Consider the following 15371-nt stretch of genomic DNA (forward strand, 5'->3'; position numbering starts at 1 on the left):
ATCTCTACTTTTATTAATTTTGGGGCATCTTATTCAATTTTATAGCATTTGGAGAAAAGAATTGAAGTGGTTTTGAAATAGTATTTATTATAATAGTACTTTTTGAGTAAAAGTTGACATTTTCCAGTCTGTGATTATCCATCAACATACATTCCTTTAATTTTAGTCTAAATGATTCCTAATTTCTGCTTTTCTAACTCAAACATCAGGTATAATTTCCTATTAATGAGGTTTATTGACCATAAATTCAAAAAATAACTATAAAACTAAAGTTAATAAGTTTGTGTTACATAGTGTTAAACGTAAAAAAAATGACAAACATTGAAAAAAGTGTGGAAAAAAGTTACAAAAACGTAAGAAATAGTTTAAAACATTGATTAAAAAGCGTCAACAGAAGTGTTGATTTTCAATTTTGACGAGAAGACAACACAAGAGTTCAAATACAACCTTAGGTGGTCACTGGGATAAAAAAGAGCGCATGGCCTTCATTTAGGGAAGAACCCTATTTAGGTTAGTTTTGAAATTTAGTTTTAACATCATTGTCTGGCAACAATTTCTGCCAGATTCATGTAGCACTCTGCCTCATGCTATTAAAAAGAGAAATCATTGAACTTCCTCCCTTTTGTTTTTAAATCAACCTGTCCCTTTGTCTCATCAGTGTTTCCACGTACTCAAACCAAACTGAACTGACAGTCCTCCCACTAATCTCGTCCTCAGTGACTAGTGGCATTATATAACACCCTATGAGAATGAACCCTCCTTGTCTTTCCATCCTTATTATCTGAAGGTGTTGAATGGCAAAGAGAGGCAATGGATTGACGCTTGGCTGCCCGGGTACATGTCGCCTCTCACCCCGTCCTCCCACACTCTCACTGTTAGAGGTTAGAAGGGTGAGGGAGGAGATGTGAAGCGGGTGTAATTCCAGGGTTCAGGTTTCATTCTGCGGTCGTTGCGGGAGGAGTGACGTGTGAGAGAAGGTGGGAATTGTGGGAACCGTGCGAGGATAAAGAGCAGAGAGGGAGTCCTGTGATTTGTCTGATCACTCCCAAATGCATCTTTTCTCTTTCTTGTTATCCCTGTCTCAGTCTGCCCTGCATGCGGATGATTTAATCTTCAGCCTCCTCCTCTTCCTCAACTATTCTGGGGAGGTAGAGGACAACAGGACAGGGACTGCAAAAGAAACTGGGGCTCCACACAGTTTAACATGAGAAATGTAATTAAAAACTCAGTTAATTGGCTTTTTTCTACGATAAAGCACAATCTTCTCTCACATAAGTAAAAGACTATCATGGCCACAGGCCTTCCCTTTAGGAAAGCAAACATAGAGCTCTAACATTCCCTTTGTTGGGAGCATTTTCAAAGCTAATCATCTTAAATTAAATCAGATTTTGTGATTGTGCCACTGTTTCCAGAAAAATTAAGTCTACCCACGAGGTTCAACTGTCTAATTAGATGGCTAATGTAACATATTTTAGGTTTGAAAATGATGCAGGTGAATGCTGCTGAATCTTTTCTTTGATACATGAATGAGACATTAGATTGTTTCTCATTTACTGGTAGAATTCTCATGGGGAGCTCTCGATTGTGGTGTTCCCCAAGGTACTGCCCTGGGACCCATTCTGTTTTTCTTGTAAACACTTCCCCAGATAATAGGTACATTTTTTAAGGTCTATCATTACTAAGCAGATGATATTCAAATGTCCACATAAACTGCCTAAACTAAACTAAACTAAACTATCTTACAACTCTACAAACACTGCTTTACATATTCTCATTCTGGAGGTTCGGTTGAATCCCCTAATTTCTTTGACTGATTTCAAAGTTTTAATTCAATTTTGAAGTTGAGAGTATACTAATAAAATTAAAATCTCACTCCTGGAAAATAAAATCTGTGGACAGTATGCATTTGATAAGTTAACTGAATATAAATATAAACTAGTACTTAGAATTTCAAATATCTGGGCTATGGTTCTGGTGAGATGGATAGAGGTGCATTCAGCATTTGTTTTTTTCAAATTCAGCAGCCCAGTAAGTTGAGAAACAGTATCACTTATCAGTTGGGCAGCACTCAAGAAGCTAAAAGCACACCGTTTTAAAAAAGCCTTGTTACAATGACCAACTGTAATGCTTCTTCTCCTCACATCAATTTTGTTAAAATCCCCTCTAACAGTGTTGGTTGTGTTTCTGTGTACTTCCAGACTAACAAAAGCTGTCTCTGTGGAGCTGAGACAACTATTAGATCTCAAAGTCCACATTACTATCGCCCAAGGGCAGTAACTGGTCAGAAGAACACACTCAAACACACACATAGCGACAGCCTCACTCAACCGTTGGCAGACATTATAAACTCCTTATGTTGTGATAGGGTGCTGACACTGTCCTGGTTTGACAGTGGCTCAGAGAGGTGTGGACTGCAGGAAGACAAAGGGCACTGTGGGACGTTGAAAAGATATCCACTTGCTGTAGGGGCTACTGTGCTGTGTTCTACTGTGTATCACCTTACCTTACATAATTGGGTCCATACGAGCACCAAATGGCGCTCGCTGTGGCGGTCAACAGACAGGGAGGTTTACCAGAGGGAGAGACGGAGGATGTCACCTGTACTGTCCTCCCACCTTGTTTGTTTTCTGTCTCTGTGGAGAGAAACAGACAAACGGACTCATCTGGGTCTGAGGAGCTTCGGTCTTCACTTCCTTCTTATTCTCTATAACACAATGGTAATTGGTAGGAGTGGGCGTGTGTGCATCTGGTGCAATAACCCCTCCACCATCCAACCCCACTCCTCATCTACCCAGCCCCCACCCTATAGAAAGCTCATTAAAAGACCTGCTGTTAATGAGCTAGAGGGATCATAGAACTTCATTTTCATTAGAAAAAGTGGTGGTGGTGATGCGGGGGGGGTTAAGGCCAGATATGCTGGTGCAGAGGTTTTTAATGCCCTTAAAATAGAGTCAGCAATTATCCCAACCCCTTGACACTTACCCGCCCTGCTCTGCCTTCTAACATGCCCACAAACAATAACCAAACTGCCCCTCCTCAATTTTGTATCCTGAGAAACCCTTGTCGCCTGTGTCCCATCATAGCAACAACACACACCACACACACACACACACACACACACACACACACACACACACACACACACACACACACACACACACACACACACACACACACACACACACACACACACACCCACACACACACACACACACACACACACACACACACACACACACACACACACACACACACACACACACACACACACACACACACACACACACACACCACCCACACACAACACCACACCACACACAAAACACCACACCACACCCACACACACACACACACACACACACACACACACACACACACACACGGTCCCTAATCCAAAGACTTACATTAAAAATTAATAACTCAGCGCTGACTGTGGTCCTCAGAGAAACGACCCCCTCTGACTAAGACAACATCCTGGTGAGAAAAGATATTTAAAAATAGTTTCAAAAGGTTTGTTCTGTGTACCAAAAGAAGAAGGGGGAGAAACCATGTTCAGAAAAGCAATCCCAAGCAGAAAATGACTCCACAATACAAAATATTTCACCTCAATTGTTTATTGAGGCTTCTCATGAGAAGGTGAATTACAAAATAAGTTTACAAAGACAGCGGAGCTTCACAATAGCCAGTGTTCAGCTGAAAGGAGACCATAAGAGGAGGAATGGTGGCAGTTAATATTAATAATAACTATAGCAACAGCAAGAATGTCAATCTATGTACACAATATTATCCCTGAACAGTTACACTGCACTCATTCCCAAATCATTCATTACACAACACGCACAAGAATGTCTTTTCCCTGACATGAATGCAAGTAGAAATCAGATATGGTCACAAGAAGTTATCACAGTAGTCATGAAAACATTGGCAGCACTCTACTTCATAACTTCATCCTTTTTGTTTTGTTAAATGAGCATATTTCTTCTTGCTTAAAAAGGTGGAGACTGCGATTCTAATTCAGTACACTGTCAAACTCAGACAATATCTCCTCACGGGCCGCTAGCTGCCCGCTGTGTGTGTGTGTGCGTGCTGTAAAACAAAATCCCGTGATCATACTCAGCCCTGGCTCTGCCTTGGGTGTTAAGTTCAAATATTAACAATCTTTCTCGCTGACAGCAACTTTATATTGCGTTTGTTAAATCCTCGTCAGTGACACACCTGTCAGGAGCACGCCCCAGTGATTATGACCTGCCAAGTCATGCTCTGGAGTCTGGAAACAAGATCACCGACAGGGTTCAAGGAAAAGCGTCACCTGAGAATCCCCCCCCCACCCCCCTACCCCAATATGTACACACAAAACAAACAAACAAACAAACAAACAAATACATTCACGCAAACTCAGCCAAGTGCTTCCCACAAAACTCCACCAATAAACTAGCTACTGCCGCATCTCTCAGCCCTGTAGTTTAGCCTTTACACAATTATCGACATGCAGAATCCATAAATAAAGAATAACTCAAACACAGGCAACAGGGAAAAGAACAGTTTCAAATGGCTGCAAAACATGCATGAGCTTCAAGCAGTCCAGCACTTTACAAATGTAAACAATGAAAGAGAAATTACCAGCACAATAATAATAATAATAATAATAATAATAATAATAAGTACAAAAAGAGACCACCCGTTTCACATGTAGGTACAATTGCTGTTTTTTATGCATAGAAACGAATCAGGAAATGAAAAAACAAAACAAAAAAATCAGTAGATGAGATTTTAAAGTCTTCCTATTCCCATTTATAAAATTAGAAAACCGAAAATCATCCATACATACTGCCACGAAGTCAGGAGCACAACCTTGCCAGGCTCCGTGAGCCCTGTAAACATTACGTTAAGTGTTGTGACAACCAAGCGCCTTTAAAAAGAGGAGTCTGAGAAACTGCAGGCAGACAGTGTTTGGATTCATTTCACCCTCGTGTCAAACATCTGTAGTCTTTAAAAGGTATTCTCAAAAGAAAAACCAGCAACAGCTTGGAAACACAACACGACTCCTCTGACTGCCGACACCGAAAATATATTTGCTGGGCTTTTTTATATTCAATATAATCCCTGTATTATCTGACAGTTAATATCTGTCTCCACCTGTCCAGTGGGTCGCCAGAGACATAAATCACTTGTCTTTTGCATCCTGCGCTGCAACATGGTGATCAGTTTCCTGTGTCTGTGTGGACTGTGGCGGTTTACATCCTGTTCAAGAGCTCTGGTAATCTCCCTGCTGAATGTCATGGCCTTGTTTTTTTGCTCTGTGGTTTAAAGAACTGTAGGCACTTAGTTTCAATCGGCAGCTTTGCATACCATCATGAACAACGTGGCGGCTGTGTGCCTCGACGCTGGCTAAGAGGATGGGGCTGCTGTAGCTTCTTTCTTTTTTAAACTAGATTTCAGTTTAACTTGACATCTGTTCAAATTCTTTTTATCTGAATGGGCAACTTAAATCCTATACAGTGCTATTTTAATGTCAATTAGTGAATGAGAGCAGTCCTCATGGCGCAGAAGTTAAAGCTAAGCTCACCTCTGCATTGCTCTCGGTTGGGAGATCAGCCACTACGGCTGGACTCCCTGTGTTCTCCACATACTCCGCTTGGCTTTGCCCCTCCTGCACCTCCATGTTTTTCACCGCATCACTCGGAATTTTGCTCTCCATTTCTATCTGATCCAAACAGGTATCTTCCTCCTCCATTTTCACCACCACTGTTGCTTCTCCACAAGCTTTAATGGCAGCCAAAGTGTCTGCAGCGCTGGCCTGTGCGTACGCTCCCACGCTGGCGTGGCTCAGGCCGTGAACTTTCTTCAGGTGTTTCTCCAGAGTGGCGTAAACAGTGAAGGGGACCGAGCACAGCTGACACAAAAAGGAAGCCTTGGCTCCCTGCGCGCCGTGGGTCTTCATGTGGCGCGTTAACTTTGAGCTCTGAGCGCAAGCATAGTTGCAGAGGCCACAGCGGTATGGACGCTCACCTGTGTGGCTGCGGCGGTGCACAGTAAGGTTGCTGCTGTTCCTGAACTGTTTACCACAGTATTCACACGCTTCGTCTTTCTTCTTCTTTCCAGCTGAACCGGCAGTAGTTGTGGTGGTGGTGTTGTTGTTGTTGTTGTTTCCTCTGCCGCTGACACCTCCTCCTACACTCCTCCACTTATTCTCCATCTGCCACTCCTGCAAAACCTCGCTGACATTGGCTGAGCTCCACTCTGTCTCCCTCTCTATGATCTCTCCTCCTTCGTTCTCCCACTCTCCGACTCCTCGCACTCTGTCCCCCATCTCTGGCCGTTTGGGCGTGCAGTTGCCACTAGCGATACCGCTCTCGCCACTGCCCCCTGTCTCTCCGCTCTCCAGGGAGCCTTCAGAGGGGCTGGCGCAGGGTGAGGTGTGCCGAGGCTCCCCCTGCCCCTCTGCCTCCTCCTCCCCCCCCTCGCCCCCTTCTCTCTGGCACCGATACAGCCTCAGCAGCTCCCTGTCTGCTGGTCTAACCTGCGAGGTCAGCAGCATCAGGCCTGAAGTTACGGACGGGTGTTTGGGCAGGGTCAGGTCTAACTCTGAGGAACCCTGGGCTCTCACTTCTGCCCCGACCGTTCCCTTTCCCATGTTGATTCCAACTGGCTGCATTTGAAACCTCCCTCTCATCCCCTGCCTCCCTACATCCTCCTCCATCACGACCATCTCCACCGACTCATATCCACTTCCTCCACCTCCAGCCTCCCTGTGATGGCTCCTTATGTGCCGTGCCAGCTGGCCGCTCTGGGCAAAGGCCTGTCCGCACACTCCGCAGTGATAGGGCCTTTCGCAGGAGTGAGTCCGGCGGTGGGCTGACAGGGCACGCACGGACTGGAAGTTCTGCTCACACAGCTCGCAGTGGAAGTCAGCCTGGAGGGCGCTGGTCTGAGGAAAGGGAGAAGCTGCTGGTGGCGAGGAGGACGGAGACAGCACCAGGCTTCCGGGGGAGCTGCTGGTGGTGTTGTTATTCCCCTCTGCGAGCTCCCTGAGTCGCACTGAAAAGTTCAGAGCCTGCGTGTTACTGAAAGAGGAGGCGGTGTATGTCTGGCGGGAGCGACCGAGTCGCAGGGCGGAGGGCTGAAAGGCAGAAGCAAGAGCTTGGCTCAGGTGGCGAGGGTCCAGAGTGGCTGTAGCAGCCTTGTGCTCTTTAATTCCTCTTCTTCCTCCTCTCATGTCTGTGTCATCCTCCTCATCCTCTTGGTAGATGCTGAAGGAGTGTGCGTGCTGAGCGTGCTGTAGGAGCAGCCATGCAGATGGAAACACGCCTTCACACTGCTGGCAGGTGAAGTAGGAAGGCTCCTCAGACACTGGGGGAAAAAATGATAGCACGGAGTTAGCCATTTTGATTATTGGTGGTTAGTAAAGAATATAAAAAATATGTCTTGCTCTTTTGACAGTCTTGATTTCCACTAGGAGTGAACAAATGAGGTAAATCCACAGATTAAACCTGCAATAAGGGATTTTTTAGTCACTTCGGGGGGCAGGAGAAACAAGCTGTCAACAACATCTAACAGATTGTTAAAGTTTATTGGGTGAACTTATCAAACATTTGCCTTTTTTCACATCCAACATATACAAAGCAACATTAATATTTATTTGGAGTTGTGTTTGGGTCCACCTGATGAATGCAAGTCCAATATTGTACTCTCTTTTAGCTCTGTTTTTGGTCTCTACCAAAGTCAGGGAAATATCTTTAGCTGTTCCATGCTTCACTATGTTCACCAGCTAGTCTCTGTGTCTGTCTGCAGTGTGGTGTTAAGCAGGTAGAGTCTAGTCTGCTTTTAGAGTTTTTTCCTTATCTGCTGGGGGTGAAATAATTCAATGAGAGTAAAGGTGTCAGTCAAAAATCAAAACAATCACTTAAAAGACGTTATAAAGTTATGCAAATTGAACAGAAACACGAGTATCAGCATGACAAAAGCATACCAAAACAACTATACCAGAGGCACATTTATATGGACTCAAATGAATGAAAGATGAAGAGGAGGGTCTGGTGTGGAGAAACTAAATAAGGAAAAAAATGTGTAGAAAAGTATGACCCAAAGCATAATAGAGAAATAGGTCTCCGGAAGCTGAAAGGCCAACAGAGATGCAGTCGTGTCGCAAAGTACTTCTGGAGATATTTTTATATGTGGATAGCTATGTCTTCTAACCGAGAGCCACTCTCCAATTAAGCTGCAAATTGCTAATTAGCAGAACGTAGAAAATGAACGCTTTATGCAAATGAGGCACTGACTCAGCCTGCTTGACAAATGAGGCCTTTCTGCATAAATCAAAATTGGAGAGAAGATCCCCAAATTTAGAGGGAAAACAGTTCTTTCTTTTTTTGGAGAGGTTCAAAGCAGACTCTGGTATAAGCCTCTTTCATGTTTCCTCAAGTCAAATCCTTCTATATTTTACTGGAGGGGGGAGGAGAGTGAAGATGAAAAAGAGAGCAACTGTTTCTTTCTCTTTTTCTCCCCCTTATCCCACCCTCCCTCTGTCTGGAGACGAGAGTATCTGTGGTGCTCATGTCCTTTAACCTAGCCTGAGGAGAAACCCAAGAGAAGTTGAGATACTTCTTTAAAATGTAGGGTGAAGAATGAGAGCAGAGGAAGAGAGCGAGGGATAGGTAGGTCAGGGCTCAGGAGATAAAAAGAAAATGAGATAAAAAAGATTATAATGTACTACGGGGGGCCAGGAGACACCACAAAAATATGTCACCCCTTTGGATCTTACTTGAGACCCATCCTCCAACCCCAGCTCCCCCCCGTGCTCCCCAAAAAAAAATCCCATCCAAATCTTTCCCTAAGGGGGGGGGGGGGCTTTTGTCTCGGGGTCCTGGAGTGAAACACAATACCCAGCCGGTTTCTCTTTCCTTCCCTCCTCTCTCCCCTCGCTTTTTTTTTGTAAGGATTCCCATTTGGCCTGGGGTAGCACTTGAATATTAAGCAGAAGCAATAACTACTAATTAAAAATGCAGATTGGCTGGGAGCACTAACGAGCAGCAGGCAGAATCTCTTTTCCCTTGGGAGGCAGAGGGAGGAGAACAGAGGAGGAGGAGGAGGGGAGGGGGGCAAGAAATTGAAAGAGGGCAAAGCGAAAGTGTGTTGAAGATGGGGGGGGGGGGGGGGGGGGAAATAAGGAGGGGGGGGCATGTTGGAGATGAGGAAAAAAAAACAAACAAGGCGAATAAATAAAAAAGAATGAGACAGATGCACGCGGCTCTTCAGTAATCCATCCCACTCCATTTTCTCCTCTGTCCTCGCCGCTTCTCTGGCAAACACAGAAAATAGATGGTGGACCTTTCTGTTACGGGATAACTGCTCTGTCACTTTCAGTCATCTCCGAAGCTTCAGATGCTCAGTTCCCCTCCCTCGAAACAACAAGACTTCCTATTACTTATAAGGCTGCAGGGTGTCCAGTTCAAACCGTCCCTTTGCTACTTCAATATGCAAGAACTCAAACTCTTCTTGTCATAAACTATCCAATCTGAGGAGTTTAAAAACACTAAAAGCTAAAACACTAAAAAACTGGCTGAAATTGCAATTACCAACTCTAAAAAAAAATGCTACACAGATTTGATAATAAAAAAACTTTAATCCAAACTAATCCACTGTTTCCTTATTTACATGCTGTCATGCTCTTTCAACCTCGCCTAGCGCACAAGTTAGTTTTGGTTGTATAATCTTGCGGGTGCCAAATTACCAAATTTATGTGTTCACCGACAGTGGGTGAGAGACAGAGCGAGAGATGAAAAACACACCCAAATAGAAAAACAAAAAGAGGTTGTGGACGGACGGAAATGGTGCGTGCACCAGTCCCCTGAGCGTTACACAAAGGAAGGAACTGCTAACGTGTGTGTACATGACAGAGAAGGTTTCAAAATGCGCAAAGGGGCACTCATACCGAGTATGAGTGTGTAGCAAGATGCTCTGTCCATCCGCAATCATTTACAACACCCTGCAGACTCCCTTTTTTCACTTTAGAGATACAGCATGAGCTTCAAATATGACCTTTGCAGGGGAAAAAAAACAACAAACACACAATAACTCTCCTACATCTTAAAACCCAGAACACAGCTATGGGAGGTGAAACTCTCAAAAAAGGATTTTAATGAGAATTCCACCGTGACATCTCATATTTGGCACAACCATCACAGCGCCCGCGCTCTTCTTCTATAAAAGTAACCCGCAGCAGATAGGCGTGAAGAAAAAGACCTTTAGGAAAATCACTGCCAATGTCTGATACACAGAACGAGAAGAGAGGGATGGTTATGACAACAAGGGGAAGAAGAAGGAAAACAAGATGAAGAGAAAAGGAGGAGGAAGGAGGAGACTCCCAGGAGCTCAGGTGGCTCAGCCCAGGGCAGAACAGTGGGAGAAGGCGCATGATGCAATGTCCTACGTTACAGTGTCACGGAAGGGAGACGAGCCGCACAAACAGCCGCACATCCACTCCTCTGACCACTTCATACCGTGTTCACCACCACAACCATCAAGCCCCTTTCCACAAGAAACAGGGTGCCCCTTAAAACCCTGAATCGTGCCCCTGTGCTGGTGTTTGGAGGATGTGGTTTCAGTCTCTGGTGTCCAGGGTGCAGTGGAGGACAGAGAGGGAGAAACATGTTTACCTGGCCATTCTACCTCAGAGACTGACAGTCAGGGAGATGAGATGGAGCTCAGGTGCTAAGTGTGGAGCCCTCGGGGACCCTCGGTGCCCTCCGAACGCTCCTGACGCCTATCCTTTCCACACAATTAGCCTGTGCGTCACTAACTCATGCAGGTCTGCTAATGGCAACGGCTAGCTAATGAGCTGGACTCGAGAGGGGAGGGGGGCATTTGTTAAATGTAGAGGAGGTCGGTTGAAAAACAAAACTAAACAAAAAAAAAACACAGAGTCACTAATTAGCAACCTGCCTCTTCTACAAGTACTCACCTGCTCTGTTGTGCTCCGCCTTCAATTTGACGCCAGGCTCCTCCCCACAGGCTCTGCCCCCTCTCCTCAGCTCGATGAAGCCCGGCCCCAGCTCGGCGTTGGCGACGCGCAGCTGCGATCGGTTGGCAGGTGAGGGGGGAGTGGCGCTGCCGTTTGGGGCTTGGCTTCGGGAGCTGCAGTCGCCCTGTTTGTGCTGGATGAACGCTAGGATGTGGGCGAGGGGGAAGGCCTGGCTGCACTGGCCGCAGGTCAGGAGGTCACCACCCTCGCCAGGAGCTTGGACCCGGGGGCGAGGAGAAGGTGGAGGAGGCCGGACGTCTGATGAAGTGGAGCCATCCGCCATGTCAGTGGCATCTGAGAAACATGACAGGCAGGAGAGGGAAGCAGGGAAAGTCCAATTACTAACAGAGATTACATTCTTTTTACTTACTTTTAACAAACTACACCACAACTAGGATCAGTTAACACAGACGGATGCACAAGTACAGTTCAAGGATCTCAACTCCTATTAAAAATGGAAATAAAGAAGATTGTTTTTAATAAAGCTACAACGAATATTCAATTAGTTGATCGACCGAATACTAAATGTCTAAGTAATTTTTCAAGCTAATATTTGCAAGTTTCAGCTTCCTAAATGTAAAGATGATCTGGGTGTTGTAGTCTCCTGTGACAGTGAAGGGAGTATCTTTGGCTTTTCCTATTGTTGGTCACATAATACAAGACATTTGAAGACGTCACCTTGGACTCCGCAGGCATTTTTCCACACTTTGGTCTCTAAAATGTCAAACAATTAATCTCTAGATTAATTGAGAGAATCCTATTTCATCCAGTATTTTCCACCCTTGTGTTTCTTTAGTTTATGGGTGTAAATCATTTTTTCCATGGAGCGTATAGTCAACAGGATCTATAAAAAGATCCATAGTAGAGTGGTTTCTTAAAAACATTTGTACTTGCAGTCATAGAGATCTGCAAGAGTTATATATCACTTGTACACAAACCTTTATTTATACCTCGCCGTGTTCGTTTAATTGAGAGGAAGTTACAATCTCCAAAATACAAACAGAAATAAATACTGAACCTGAGTATCCTTAACATTAAACTTCCCATTTTCTCCCCCCAAAAAAGGCTGAATATATGTATACCAGTACCAACATGTGCTGATCCCCACGTCCTCCAGTTTATATGAATTTGTGCTAAAGAGTTTTTGACTGTGTTCAAACAAATTAACAATGCAAAGTGGTAAAAGTACTGTTAGACCTCAGGGAAGTAACAAAACAGGCGTGGTGATTGAAAGTAGGCTACTAGTTAAAGATGTTAGCTCTAAAGCAATGAGGCCAAACTGCTCACCCAAAACTGACCACTTCCTTTAACAAACCCAAAACAGACCGGCTCTCTGACGCAGGCTGTTGCATAGTGAAGCCCATGTCCATCAACCTCAGATCACTGAGGCTGTCGTCATGTGGAACAAGTGAACTTTTTGATTTAAAAATGCAACATTATGACCAAAGCTTTTACCTTTAACTCACAAATACAACTTGCCCTAACAGCCACAGGCAGCGGGAGTTTCTCAACAGGAAGTGGATTGCAATAAAAAAAAAAAAAAATGACTTAAGGTGTTGGAGATAAGAGCACCCCCTGGGTTTGTTTTTGTGTGTGTGTGTGTGTGTGTGTGTGTGTGTTCACAAACTTATACAGGTCAGCTAATCTGATTCAACGGCCTGACAAAACGTATGTGGTTACAGGGAGCACCTTGAAATGCACGCACACAGGTGCAAGCACTGAGGAGTGTTGTTCAAGCAGGGGACACAACTTCTACCCAAAGCTGTTCAGAGTCTGAGTAAACGTTGGCTATTTCCAAAGAAAGGCTTCCAGCTAAGGCCAGGTAGGAGGAGGAGGAGGGGTCAGTATTGCTCAACGCGGTCATAGGCACACCTTGACGGGATCCAACTTCCCCTGCGAGGCCGGCTAACACACAGGACAGGTACAGACAGTACAGTCTGAAGTCGGATCTCGCCAGTTGTTACTCAAAAATGTCACCTTTCCTGTTTCAGCGCTGCGCTTGTTTGTGCAGACTTGCAAGGCGCGGCACGCGCGCACACACACAAACACGTGCACGCACACACGCACGCGTAAGGGCCTGTGGTCACACAGACACGCACCACTGGTCTCCAGTAGAGAACTGTAAAAAACAAATGGGGTTTACGTTTCTCTTATTTCCCTTCAAACATCAGATGCTTCTTTATGTCCCGCACTGTTGTCTTTATGTTTGAACAGTCTGAATGGGATCAAATGGAGACTATGAATGGGATCTAGTCTACAGCAAAGTTTAATTGTCCAAATGTAAAAAAAAAATAAACTCATATTTGTCATATGAAGAAGGATCGTGCCACTCTGGTGGGGTTTCTTTTAAACAGCAGGGGAAGTAAACTGTCCCAGACAAGCCAGAGACCGACCGAGAAACTTGATCACGGTCTAACCTGGATATATTAATCATCGTGTTCGGACCTGTAGCCTCTGAAAACAAAATGCCAATAAACCGGTCCTTCCTCTATAATCAGGACTGCAGCAACAGCACGCATCAGGACAAACATGACAAGGAACATAAGAGTCCTTATTAATATGGACCTAAAAACGGATTAGAAATACATCCATATTGAGGTTTAATGAATAAAAAGATCCTAATCCTACTGCTTGGAGGGTTGTACATGCCTTTTAATTCAAATAGCATCCGTCATTTAAAAAAGCGGCGCCAGCGCGTATCCAAACCATACGCGCAAACTGACAATGAAACAAAACTGGGACTGGAATTTATTTGAATTTCACCTAAAACATCACATCCGCCTCCCGACACTTCCAACGTGCCCACACATCGCGGCTCCCCTCCTGCTTACCTTGAATTGCACTCAGGTGCTGCGGTCTGCTTCCAAGTTTGCGCCTGGACATCGCGTCGAGCGTTTGGCACCTTTTCTGGGTCCCAAACAACAAACCCTCCCAAGCCTAAATCCGTCTTCTCCGATAAATTACCCAAAAACCCGAGCGGCGGGGACAGACTGGTGAGACTGGCTGGCCTCTGCCTGGACTCGCACTGAAGGCTGCGTTCAAGTTCACGCTTCTTCCCCCGCAGCGAGCGGAGGGCAAAAGGGGGCATGGGCGACTGTAGGCACCGCCCGCCCAGCTCCCACGACCCTGACCCCGCCCTCCTCGGGTAACATTGCCTACTCCATAAACATGCTATTACCGTAGGCTATATCACTTTAAAGCTTTTTCTCTATACACCTGTTTTTTTTTGTATTTTTAACACGCGTTGGTGTCGGTTTCAATCAAGGTTTTCATATCCGATAGTAGAACATTTAGTTCTTCCTCAGAAGCTCAGAGGAACTATCTGGTTGGTTTCCCACAGGTGTCTCCAAACTAAAAACTAAAACCAGCGGAGCTCTCATTTCTCCTTTTCTTGTTGACCAGTTGATCTGTGACTTTATTACAACCATTAAACACAGGAAAACGAAAATGCATCAAAAGTCAGTGACAGTCACACAAGCTGCAGTGAAGCATTGCGCGCTCAAAAACCTAGATTTGTCGCCACCTACTGATAGGAAACCACCTGCAACCCTCTGTTAAAAACAGTGAGCATAAAGCCTACTGAACCATATGGTAATATTCAACTATATTTAATATTTAACCAAAAACCGAATGTGTGAAACCCTTAAAAGCAACAGGGATTACAGAGGAAAAAAGAAAAAAAATGAACAAATAATTTCAAAGTCAGTTTTATTTGTTTTTCTGTATTTGACATTCCACATTACTGAGCACAAAAAGATATTTGTTGCTATTACCGGTTGGCAGAGGACAGAGTATAAAAAGAGCAGTAGATAGAGATGAACTGTGTATTCTTTAATGAAGAAGTGTGAAATGGATGTATATAAATATCAGCTCATGAAAGTTGTTTAAAATGGTCTTTAGTGTGAGCGTTTGTGAAACGAAAGGCTGGTGGATTTTGTAATGCCATGAGGACGATGTGAGGTAAAAGGGGGAAGATATTGCTGAGTACTATGTACTTTGAAATGCAGACAAAGAAATGAGAAGAACTGTTCAGGCAGAAACAGAAAAAAGGGAGCATGCAAAAAAGAAGAAACCAGAAACTCATTTAATAAACCTGCAGTCTCTTTACAAGATGAAGCCAAAATGAAAACAGGCAGATCAAACTATGCTTGGCTCAACCCATCAGTGGTGTAATTAGTGAAACGAAAGGTACCTCAACCAAAGTGTTATATTCTGTAGACACACCAGAGAACATAGCCTTCAGGTAAAGATATGTGCCATATTCAGTCCATCTCTTCATATTTCCATGTTAATAGATTTGTTGGACAGTTTGTGTGCCAAAGACAAGGTACCTTTAATAAACAAAACAAAA

At 44.5% G+C, this 15371-nt stretch overlaps 2 protein-coding genes across 5 annotated transcripts in view; both read right to left on the bottom strand.

Annotated features, from left to right (window-relative positions):
• Positions 1-4181: 4181 nt before the first annotated feature.
• Positions 4182-14120, bottom strand: znf296 (zinc finger protein 296). 2 transcript variants are annotated; one of them, XM_032507943.1, is made up of 3 exons: positions 13852-14120; positions 10961-11314; positions 4182-7350 (listed from the first exon to the last, which is right to left on the bottom strand). In XM_032507943.1, exons 1-3 carry the CDS (start codon positions 13901-13903, stop codon positions 5537-5539), a joined length of 2220 nt encoding a protein of 739 aa, XP_032363834.1. In that variant the 5' UTR covers positions 13904-14120; the 3' UTR covers positions 4182-5536. The 2 variants fall into 2 exon arrangements, with proteins under 2 accessions (XP_032363834.1, XP_032363841.1); XM_032507950.1 differs by lacking the exon at positions 13852-14120 and adding an exon at positions 12308-12362.
• Positions 14121-14711: 591 nt separating this feature from the next.
• clasrp (CLK4-associating serine/arginine rich protein) overlaps positions 14712-15371 on the bottom strand; it is a 13880-nt gene continuing 13220 nt past the window's right edge. For all 3 annotated transcript variants that reach the window (XR_004329025.1, XM_032507958.1, XM_032507954.1), the window contains exon 21: positions 14712-15371. This exon is cut by the window's right edge and continues 89 nt beyond it. The gene's annotated coding sequence lies outside the window, so the exon portion shown is untranslated.

The sequence above is a fragment of the Etheostoma spectabile genome, chromosome 3 (genome assembly GCF_008692095.1).
Source record: "Etheostoma spectabile isolate EspeVRDwgs_2016 chromosome 3, UIUC_Espe_1.0, whole genome shotgun sequence".
Taxonomy (NCBI): Eukaryota; Metazoa; Chordata; class Actinopteri; order Perciformes; family Percidae; genus Etheostoma; species Etheostoma spectabile.